Here is a 12,500-nt window from a genome sequence, read left to right on the forward strand (position 1 = left end):
CTTACTTTCCTAAGGCAAGATTGTACAGTTTAGTCATTCATCTTTTCTAATCACCTTGTTTGGTTGTTTGCTCTTACAGTACTGCCATACCTTTTATATTTTTAAGTTCTTTTGAGAGGTATTCCAACAGTTATATAACATTGATACTCCTCTGAAAACATTATCATTAATGAAGGTCAACTATGGCATGTTACATAGGAATATAAGATCAATCAAAGAACTGGGATAGAATGAGCAAGGGTACCGCACCGTGGGAAAACAAAAAACTGAGAACCGAGAGCTTGAAGAAGACAGGTTATCATGCATTACAATAGATCTCTGGATACTGTGTACCAGAATAAATACCAGTTATAAAGAACTGTAGAATCACAAAATGAAAAAAAATGCAACATCAACATATTCAGAAAAGAATATAAGTATGTATATATATATATATATATATATATATATATATATATATATATATATATATATATGCGTATGTATATATAATATATAATATATATATTGTATATATATAAATACATGTATACATACATGTACATGATTTTTAGGAGTGAATTATATGTAATCAGCCAGGGAGATATGATTATGAAATAAGTTGTGTGAAAATAAACAATGCTCACAGACAATGTATGTATATACTTGACAATAAAAATGGTGGGTAAAAGTCTTTAAATGCAGATCATTTACAAAGCACAATAAACAAATGAGGAGTAAGTAGATACTGGAAGAAGTCTCAAGAAGGAGAAAGAAAAAAGTTTGCAGGATATGTGTTAGATTAGATAAGAGAATAGAAAATAGGGATAAGTAGATTAGATAGTGATATCTAGGAAAAAGTTGTAAGGAGTGTCCCAAGATGTTAAGAAAGAAGGTATTTGTTTGTTTATTTTCAAGTAAGAACCCATTTAGGTACCTTTGCTGAGACTGTTATGCACAAAACTTTGCTGTTTTTCCTGTTACACAGCAGTTACTGGTACATGCAGTGTGTACTGTTGTTTGGTTCTATCAGTTTTGTTTATACATAGAAGACTTCACAAGTGTATATTCATCGAGTCATTTACTAGGCCTACCTGGCCTCATCTTTTTTCCCTAGTCCTTGAATTTTCAGAGGAAAAAGTTCTGATTTGTAATGATATTATTGTTATTAATATTTTTAATACTGTCAACAATTTTATTATTATAATTATTAGCAATGCTGTTGGTAATGAGAATAAGAACGTTTCTATCGGAAGATTTTAAAAGTATAGTAAGATGTGTGTGTTCAGTAATTGACTCTGTTTATGCAAACAAAATCACAGTGGACAATGCTTGTATACATACATGCCAAGTATTAATAGTTTGAATTTCAGATGTGCACGATTTAGGTTGAAATCCTTTTTAGAAGTTATATTCTCTTACTCACTTCCCCATCCTGTTTCCAAATTTTACAAATGGCAATTTTACATTACAGTAACCACCTCGAAGAGCTTGAGTGGAACCCTTCCAACTTCTCCAAGTTCAACCAGCGCAAGCGGAACCTTTACCTCCCCTACCAGCCAGTCCAAAGGTCGGGATCGTTGGGGAGGGTGGCTGGGAGGTTCCCTCAGCTCCCAGCGAGGACGCACTGAAGCCACCCGGCACCGTGCAAACTCCAGCCCCCTTCAGAGCTCCGAACCAAGAGCTTTCGATATGACGAAGTTGTACCCAGAACTATCGGCCAAGTTGGGCCTCACCAAACCAAACTGCAGTGACAGCACGAACAGCCACAAAAACGGTATTACGCAAAGAGAACACTTTACCTCAGGCCCTTTAAGCAAGTCAGAGAGTGCGATGGATGACTCAAGAATTAAGGTGGTTTCCTCTGGCCAGATAATTAATAATACGAAAGGCCTTCTCGCTGCCAGACTCAGTAATGGAGTGCAAAGTAGCAAATCAAATAGTGTTAAGTCGTCAAAGCCAAAGCCAAAGTGCGGGGAAAGAGGACAGAAAAGAGAAGGTCATGGCAGGTTAGCCGGACGGACAGAAGTGATGGCCTCACCCCAGATGCTGTCTAACCTTGGACCTGCTGGAAATTCTATAAAGGGACCAAATTCTTATGCCTACAATAACAAAATCTCTGGTGGCAGCAGCAGTAGTCGAAGTAACAGTAGCAGCAGCAGTAGAAGTGGAAGCAGCAACAGGAACATAGCTGGCAAAAATAGCAGTATATTGGAAGAGCAACTGAGGGGAGGAGGAGGAGCAGGATCAAAGCAATTAGGAAGCACAGCATCCTCGCATGGGATCCTGCCTCATCCAAAGTCATCACAGGCCAGCTTAGCCAGGCCTGGCAGTTTGGCTCGCCCTTTCTCCATATGTAAGTTATGCAATTTTTTATTTATTTATTCATTATTTTGTTGTTAATGGCAGTTAATTTTTGATTCTGTAATACAAGCTTGTCATGCAAGGGTGAAGTTACTGGAAAATTACTATGATTTTAATTTAATCAGAAAATTATAACATTCCATTGAAATGTAACATTATCGAAAGTATTATTAATTGTTCATTTTCACAAGATTGTTGTTTTGCTTTGTGGCTTAAATTCCCTCAGTCATTTGTTGTGCACATTGTTTTATTTTTTGTTTGCTTATTTTTAATTCATTATCTGTCTCCATTTTGATATTTAATATTTAATGTCACTCGGTAACAAAACCAATTCCCAGTTTCTAAAATACCTATTAAGCATCATTCAAAAATTCAGAATATGACAGCTACTGTAGTTGTATTTTTGTTTGTAGCAAAATATAACACATCTGAAAAGGGTCTGGGAAAAGGGTCGGTTGTTTTATGGTGATGAAAGAAAAATGAGTAATTCAAGAAAATAAAAAGTAGAAAAACAATAACTTGACAGTGGTTGCAAGAAAAAGAGTCATGGATATGTTTTTTTCTCACCTTTAAGGAAAGTTATTATTTATCATATATATATAGAAATATGGTAACATCAGTGAGTTGAAGTGACCAATGGTAAACAGATATGTCATCTAAAGAAATTTCTCAAAGAAAGGCTGTTAGAGGTACACTTTAGTTTTTTATGTTTGTGAGTTGTAGGAATCATTTTCCCCCATTAATATACTGTTTATTAGCATTTGTTTATCTATAATGTAGTAAAGGAGAAAACTAGGTAATTTCCAAATACTTTTTTATGCACAAAGCAATGTTTTTTTTACATATAAATTGTAGGTGACCATATTTATTGTAGAAAGTTGGACTTGGACTCATTTTAGAGGGGGAAAATTACACTCTGATAATAAATAAACAAAGAAAATGCAAATGCAAGTAGAGTTGAAGATAGCTGATATTAAGTTATGGAAGCAAGAACAGTACATTAGAAAAATGCAGATGTAGATACTTTTTCATTGTTGTTGCTATAGGAATTTTCTGTTTCAGCTTAAGAAATTTGTTTCTGAACTAATAGGTAGGAATGTAAATGATTAAGATAGTCATAGTTATTTTGACAAAATGCTCTTGTTGAATCTAAAGAAAAACATATAATGACGCTATCTTTGGTAAGAGTTAATATATTGATCTGACACATGTAGTGAAGGGAGGGGGCTAGATAAACTAACCAGTTTTATTAGAAGGAAGGGGCACTGTGGACCTCTAATAAATCCCACTATCTATGAATCACTTCTAAGGCAAATGATATGGCAAGTTTTTTTGGTCCGGTCCCGCGCGCCGATTTTGTAGCCGCCCGGAAACTATTATTTTCAGCTTCAAGATATACCACCGTTAGTGGGTTAATGGTAAAAATCAAGGACTGGAAATTAGAGGGACCAGTAATAGTTCACATAATATTTATATCATGGACAAAATGCCTGGGTAACATGAGTTGCTGTGTTTCTAGATATGAATGTTTATTCCTAGGGTTACAAGTCCAGATTTTGTATTACCACTCAAGTACATTTTGGCCTCAACAGCTCATGGCCCATTACTCAGATGATTCAGTGAAAATTTCATTTTGTGCTGCTCATATTGCATATTACACTATCATAATGAATAAGACATGCATCAATATGCTACTATCTGGCTGCATCATACTGTTATATGCGTCCCAAATATAACACAAGAAAATGGCCAAAATTACACAGAGGGAATGAGTTGATAATGTAATATAAATATTATGAGTTATTGTAAGATACAGAAAATTAACAGATTAATTGAGACAAATGGGTAGAAATAACATCACTGAGGGCAGGTTAGTTAAGGGGACTGTCCCTGAGAGTGCCCACCTTGCTCTACTCATTTCATCATAAAGAAGTATCAGTTGGAGAAAACTCGTGGATTGTTTTTACATGATATGGAGTATATTTTTGTGCTTGGTCTCATATATCATTTTAACTTCTTTTGTTTCGTTTTTTTACTGTCCTGTACATCACAGGGGGCGCATTTTTTTTCCTGATATACCTAATGAATTTGTTTGTGTTAGATCTGTGCTAAGGCCATGTAAATGACCAATTTTTAATTTCCTTTTCTTGAAGAAGTACTGGTTGACATAAAGACCACTTTTTGTTCACTATTCTCAGTTTTATGTAATTACATTTTTTGATTAATTTCAAATTTCAAAAATCAGAGATCTACACAGCCCTAGCATTCCAATGCTCTACAGAAAGCAACAAACCACATTTGAATCGCACAAAAATTTACAACCACTGTGATGTATTGAAGCTTGTGTAAAAACACTTTGGAGAACCATTGGGAAAAAAAAAAGATATTTAGCATACTTTGCGATGTGATGATAACCAAGTCAATCAGAATTAGTATTTTCAAAAGGAACCATAGATATTTCTGTCTGTAAAGTTTGATATTTCCAATAAACCTCCTTAGGGATAACTAATCTAAACTAGATAACCCCTCTCCCCCCCCCTTTTTTATAATTATTATTATTATTATTTTTGTTGTTGTTGTTCTTGTTGTTGTTATTGTTATTGTAATGGAAAACTGTGGATGGCAATATCAGTACAAAATCATCCAAGTTATGAAGTCCTAGCATGAATTCAACATGGTGGTTCAATTTTGAGAATTTTAATTGCATATGTATGAAGTACATGGAATACAAAAGTAGAATTTTCCACGCAAGGGGAGGCAAGGGGGAGATGGTCACTGGGTGGTTATAAATTTCAAGAAGGATAAGTATGTAAACACGCACATAAGGTTAACCATTTTAATCATCCTCATTTAGTAGGCCTGCATTGACTTTTTATGTAAAGGAATAAAATATATTAGTTATCCCTATCAAATAATTTTCAACAGGAAACAAGTGTAGAGTTGGTGTTTAACCCATTAACGATGGTATATTTTGAAGCTGATAATAAGATATTCAGGGCAGCTACAAAATCGGCCCGCTGCTGCGTCGGAGTGTGAGCCTCACTACAGCGTCACACTGGCGGGATGCTGGCAATGTTTTATTTTTTCGGGTGTCTCACATGTGGGACACCCGTCGTTAGTGGGTTAATTATTTGTACCCATTATCTTTGCTAAGAAATGCATAAAATCATCAGATGCCCAGGTGTGGTTGGATGTTTGCATATTTATGGTATCTAAGACCTAAAGTAACTGTTTCAACTCTAGACAAAGACTGCGCGTAAAAACGAGATCAAATTCCATGTAATTTTTATTTCAGATTGGATATTACTGTGTACTATCATCTTCAGTATTAAATATTCAGTATCTTGTTTATATCTCCAAAGTTCAAAAATCTGACTTATAGGTGCCCTTCATATTAAATTTCAAATCAAATCATATTTACCAATGTTGGAAAGTATCAACAGTTGATGAAGACAAACCGAAATAGTTTAATCCTTATTTATATGGCTATTTTCAAGCATTAGTGCTTCATACTCAGTACACATACAGATCTCTTCAAAAGCTGCAACATATTACCAGGCAGTCTCGATGGAAGGCATATTTCATGTGTACAAGTACACAAAACACATTTGTTTTAGATAGATTTCACCAAATATTGTCATAAATCACTTTGATATTTTTCTCTGATATTTGTCAAAATTGTTCTTTTAAGAAAAACATGTTTTTGAACAATTACAAAATTTTTGATAACACACTTATCCATAGAACAAACATTTGGAAAAAAATACCACCTATACACTATAGCAATACCCAAAACTTGCAAAAACCGGAGTTTTAAAATCCTTTTAGTTTTGTGGGAATTTATTTTTTTTCTAAATGTTCAGTCTCATGAATATCAAAAATCTTTTTTGGAGATTTAAAAAAAATGCTGGCAAAAGTGTAGTTTTGAAATATCGGGATCTGAAGTTTAAGATACTTTTCCGTTGATTGTTTATATATATATATATATATATATATATATATATATATATATATATATATATATATATATATATATATAATGTGGCATTCACATGGTATTCTGAAGTGTGACTGGTGCAAAGTACTAATGGCAATAACTGCACATGATGTAGAAGTACCGTGTGTCATCACAGGCTTCGCAGTGCCAGACCTGACCACGTAAGGTATTTTATATGTATAAACAACTGCTGCAGCTGTGATTGAAAAGTTTATCTTATTATATTATGTTTATTAAATACTAAAATAACATCTACAATTAGTAGTGTCCCCTTACTGTGTGATGAGGGCGTACATCTGCGAGATGGTGTCATGGAGGTAGGAGCTAGCAACAGAGTCCCAGAGTCCGAGTCTTGGCGATCAGCTGGGGGGTAAACAGAGTTGCCACCTAGCTACCAGAGAATGCCAAAGTAAATAGAAAAAAAAATAAAAAAAATAAATAAATGTCGAGTATATTTGCATGGACGTGACAAAGTAAATATAGGAGGGGGGGTAGGGGGTCAGAGATTTTACATATGATTACGTATTTAGCAAAACTATTGTGTAATATGATTACCAAAGCTTACAGGATTACAGGAGAATTTTTTCAAGTTTTTGAGTATTTTTTAAAACATTCATTGCAATGGCCCCCGGAGTCCGCATTATCCCTCTAGGTAGTCTACAATTCTGCACAATAACAAGAGCAATGAGTTACTGGTCACAGTAGGCAAGAATAAGATCCTGACCATGGAAATAGTGTCCTTAGTGCTGGCTTTCTACCAATCATACTTTATGGATGGAACATTTCACTCATATTTACTGGAGGAAATAATGCAAGAACCCCTTTTTAGATGCCCACTTAGTCTAATCTTCCTCCAAGAGTATTGTGCATTCATGACAGCATATTCCCTTTACCCCTACCCTCACTCAGAATTTTCGGGGATATCATATTTCTGTCATCTTTCCATCAGAGAAATTTTTCTTGACCCAATAGTCATATCACTGGATCCAGTGTCCTAAAAAAAATCCATAAGATCTATCAATGTAAATGAAACATACTTACAGAAATCTGTTTATTTTTTTACATACAACCTATAAATACAGTATCTACATTAAGATGAGCTCATGCGTGACCCTGGCATAGGTTATCCCATTGTTCAGAAATCAGCAGCACAATATTTTTTTTCCTTGTTCCCCCCACCCCCTCCTGTCTAGTTCTTTATTTCTGTACTTTTCCCTGTCTACAGAAAGAAAAAAAATGATGGGAAGAAAAAGAAGAGCTGTGATGATCATAAACATAGCCATCCAGTTCCCTGAATAGCCTTAATGGCAAGGTAGGCTAAAAAGCTTCTGTCTCTCCCACAGCATCCACGGCTTCCCCTAGTAGGAGTCTAGTCACCAGCCCCGCCACGTATCCCCCCTCTGTGGCAGCACACCAGCCCCGCGTGGTCACTCTACCCCCTCGGAGACCACCGCAACCCACCATCACACGAGCTGCATCAGCCACTCTCCCCGAGCCTCTCTTACGGGTCCATTCACTACGGGAAAAATACTACGCTTATAATTCTGATCTCTTTCCTTTAGGTAAGAATATCTGTAATTGCCACAGTAGAAATTGCATGTCCATAGCTGTTGGTTGGCTTGGAATGCTCACAGAAATTGGTAATTCTTCCGATGTGCTTAAATGTATCCAAGCAAGCACAGTATATAATGGGAAATTGCCAGAATTCCTAATCGGAAATAGAATTTACTGGAAGAAAAGTATAGAGAGAGAGAGACATACTGCGTGTATATGTGCATCATATATGTTTTATTTCATACATGTATGTGTGTGTGTGCGTGTAAGTATATATGTATATATACTTACATACATACATATATATACATATATAAACATATATATACATATATAAACATATACATACATATACTGTATATGCACATATAAACATATACATATATATACATATAGAAACATATTTATATGTATGATTTATATACATATATATATATACATTTATATACATGTATATACATATATACACATATACACATGTATACACATATATATAAATATATCTATGTATTTATTTATATATATATATATATATATATATATATATATATATATATATATATATATATATATATATACATGATATATATATATATATATGTAAATTATTTGTACACACACACACACACACACACACACACACACACACACACACACACACACACACACACACACACACACACACACACACACACACACACACACACACACAGTACACACATATATATTTTGTACGTAGGTATGTATGCATGTAGAAGAAATTTCCAGAATTGAAATGAGCATAATTGTATGAGGAATAGGGTACCCAAAGGCTGTAGATGTATATCATTACTACTGAGACAAAGGGGGATGACTTCATTCCTAATGGAAAGTATCTAGTTTTTATTCTGATACTTTCATTTCCTGCTGTTGTAGTTTTGCAGGTGTTTAGATACAGAAAGTGCTTGCATTGATGATAGCTGTGTATTTAATCAGATAGCCATGATTTGATGTAAACCTGTAGAACTAACCTGTAGAATGACATTATTGGCACTGTCTCAGGTTGCCATAGTTTATAGATATACCACTTTGTCTCAGGAGTGCTCATATTATAATCCTATTAATTACTACTATTGTTATGTTTAGTAAGATGTTATCCATCCACTCACTTGTAAACAAAGAAGAAAGTGGTAATGGAAAAGAAAAGCACAAACTTCAAGCAAATTATTAACTCACATCCTATTTAAAATCAGTGTTGTATTTTTACATGGTTTGTAAATTATGAATAAGTTCATTTACAGAAGTAATACCATTAATAAGGAATAGCTCTGTTAGCTAGTATCTTATTAAGGATATATCCAGATGTTAGATTAAGACTAAAAGAGAAAATATGTAAAGTAGAAAAGTCAGTCATGGAAATCCCTCCCAAAAAGGATAGTAGAATTTTTCTTAAAGTATTAGTAAATGAGAAGAGAAAAAGGATTGGTTACAATTAAGATAAGAAATATCTTTTTATTGACAACAAGTATATAAAGTACTTACTTCATCTGGTGATTAGATTTAACAATCCTGTAATTTTTACTAAAGATTTTTTAACTCTTTCCTATGAATGGAATTCTAAATAAAGTGCATGTATATCTTCCTCTCTGTCTTCTTCCTCTGTACTCCTCCTCCTGGTTCTAGAAAGAGAGTAGTTATTACAGAAACAGTGTCATGCAAGAAATTTAGTTCCAGGCTCTAAGTATTGCATGGTTCTTAGATCTTGAATTAGAATGCACTCCAAATAAACTCATTTTGCTTGACTTTTAATATCTACTTGGGAAAAGTGCCTCAGTCTTCTGTCTTCTCTGTCTTTTTTTTTTCTTTCTTTCTTTCTATCTTTCCTTTCTTTCTTTCTTTCTTTCTTTCATTCTTTTTTCCTTTAGATTATCGACAATCCTAGTCGAGTCTTTTGCTGTTGAAGTGAAGACGTGGTCGATTGTAACAAAGCTTGAACCTCGTCCTCTAGTTAAATTGACTCTTTAATCCAAGGCGTTGTCTGTTTCTTGTGTTCACAGGTTGGACGGCAACTCTGGGCTGTCGTGTATCAGTGTACTGTATGGGGGTCCTTTAACCTTTAGACAGTGGGTAAAGCCCTTCCATTAGGTGCTGCTCTTGGGTCACCAAGCACACAGAGTTCTCTATGCAATCTTCAGAGCCAGTTCATCTTGCTTTGCTGTATTTTGGCCAAGAGGTGACTCACATTTAATACACTCTCACTCTGCCTCTCTGTACCTCTTCGTGGGAACAGATCCCTGACTGCAGCTTTCAAATGTGAGTATCACCCACCTAATTCAAGACAAAATATTTGTTCGCTATGCAGTGTCATGTGTTGACAGGTTTGGAGGCACACCTGCTCTTGGTGTTATGCCATAAAGCCAGCCTTGTTGCAGCCATAACCTAGTGCCAGATCACCTGTATGGATGAGGGGAACCACGTGTGCCAGTTCCACAGCCTACTGTGGCTTCAGAGAAATTCACTTCTCATGATTTGGCTGTTTTCTTATGTCTTGTAGAGCAAGTTCCACATCCACTGTCTTCTGTGCATACATACCCAAAATATAAGATTGGACTTTTCCTTACATTTTATGTTGATAATTGATGGTCAGATCTTATCAAGTGCATAATAGTTATGTTTATTTTAAAAAGGTGCATCTCTGGTGAATTTGATATTTTAATTTTGAAACTCAAGGATGTTTATAATCCTGATCAGCATTTCACCCTTGCATGATGCAAGTTCCAAATTATGTGTTGTTATGGCAAACCATAAATTTTGGAAAAATCGGCGCCTGTTGTGTTGGGTTAAAATATGGTTGTGATTGCTTTTCTTGGGGCATTGAGTCAGTCGCAAGCATTGTTGAGGTGAATGAAGCTGGAATCAAAGTTATTCTTCAGTTATAGGGTTTTCCTTAGATCTGCAAGGAGGACGAGGAATATGGTAGGGACAAGTGTAATGAGGATGAGCTTACATACTTGCTCAGTATATGCATGTAAAGCTTAAAAAAATTTCAGTGGATGAAAAGGTGATTTTACATGCTCGGAGACTTCGTGTTGATTTGCTCGTATTTCAAATAGTTGTAATGATGCTCTTTTTTTAAACATTTTTGTATGTGCCCTTGATATACAGTTACATAAACACTTCTTCTCATTGCCCAATGAAAATTGAATAATATTTGTGGAAATTTAGTTAATTAATAGTAAGAAATTCATTTAAGGAGACCATTACTATCTAATCTGGGTAACCTTAACCCATCTGATCCAGATGCTTCATTACAGTCATGTGGCCCAAAATTAGGGCATTAGGCTTACATGAGCTGACACTCCCGGATGTGCAGCCTGTAGTTCAGGTGCAAATAAACACTCGTGTAGTGACAAGACTCCATGACTCCACCCCTCAAGCCAAATTTTTTATGTCATCTAGACCAAATAGGGGTTAATGTGAGAATTATAGATATTTTTTACTTTTTTTTTTCTACCATTATAGAGGTGGTATATCTCAAGTTTGGTTTCATTTGGCAAACAAATAACGGAAATTATAAAATTATGCAAAATATTTCTTGTATGGCACACTATACTGTTAGGCATAAAGGAAGTCACAATAAATGACTGAAGTCCATCATATGAAAATTCTGTGACATCCTTTGTTTATTAACAAGAAGGTGTACCTATGTTTGTTTGTTTTTTAGTTTCAATTTTAAAATTTGTAAGAAAAGGCCTTCTGTTAAGGGGAAGAGTCGTCAGTACGATCACGAAATTCGTTATCCGATCCTGCTTACTTTAGTTTTTTAGCTAGGTCAATATTTTTTTTACACAAAGTGCATGGGTATGTGATGCTTGTATACAAGAAATTTGATTATGAAATCTCCGTAAATGTTTGTGCAAAAAAAAAAAAAAAAAAAAAAAAAAAAAAAAAAAAAAAAAAAAAAAAAATTATATGATGGTTTCCATATAGTGAATAGTACTGCAGTTTCCTTCTGACCAGAGTTAGTCAACAAATAGGAGTACCAAATGTAGCATTTATGTAAATCTATCTGAAACGACAATGTTTCAGTTACCTTGCAAAAAAACTTTTTTTTTCTTCTTCTTCTTCTTCTTTTTCTTTTCTTTTCTTTTCTTTTCTTTTCTTTTCTTTTCTTTTCTTTTCTTTTCTTTTCTTTTCTTTTCTTTTCCGTCCAAAAATCGCCTTTTTTTTTTTTTTTTCAGTAAAAAATGTATTTGGTGGAAATAATGCATGACTTTGCTACTGTTAGTAGATACAAACTGGACGATCATTTTGCAAAAAGAATTATTAAAATCGCGTAATTACATACAAAGTTAACCTTACTATCATGCGTGAAAATATGATTTTGAGAAAATAGCAGTTTTTGTCATTCATCGCCATTACATCATAAAGGTCATACCAATGATTACTAAATGTGAATATCTACTTAAACAATTCCTTGCCCATTAATATGAGTCCTGTGGTAGAGGGTCAGGCCTTGTTCAGGTAATTTTAGGTCATCTTTATGTCAAGGTTAGGTTAGGTTAGGTGGGAGTGTTCTCTGAAAAGTATATTTTCAGATGTCAAGGCTCCTGGTCCCTCTGTCATT

The 12,500-nt window shown here is 34.6% G+C and overlaps 1 protein-coding gene across 4 annotated transcripts in view; it reads left to right on the forward strand.

Moving 5' to 3' along the window:
* Nucleotides 1–12,500, forward strand: part of LOC113808297 (serine-rich adhesin for platelets) — a 44,138-nt gene that overhangs the window by 14,099 nt on the left and 17,539 nt on the right. For all 4 annotated transcript variants that reach the window (XM_027359665.2, XM_027359667.2, XM_027359666.2 and 1 more), the window contains exons 4-5: nt 1,454–2,335; nt 7,684–7,902. In XM_027359665.2, coding sequence (XP_027215466.1) covers nt 1,454–2,335; nt 7,684–7,902 — 1,101 coding nt within the window. The remainder of the gene's footprint in view (nt 1–1,453; nt 2,336–7,683; nt 7,903–12,500) is intronic.

Source organism: Penaeus vannamei, chromosome 26 (genome assembly GCF_042767895.1).
Source record: "Penaeus vannamei isolate JL-2024 chromosome 26, ASM4276789v1, whole genome shotgun sequence".
In the NCBI taxonomy this organism is placed as follows: Eukaryota; Metazoa; Arthropoda; class Malacostraca; order Decapoda; family Penaeidae; genus Penaeus; species Penaeus vannamei.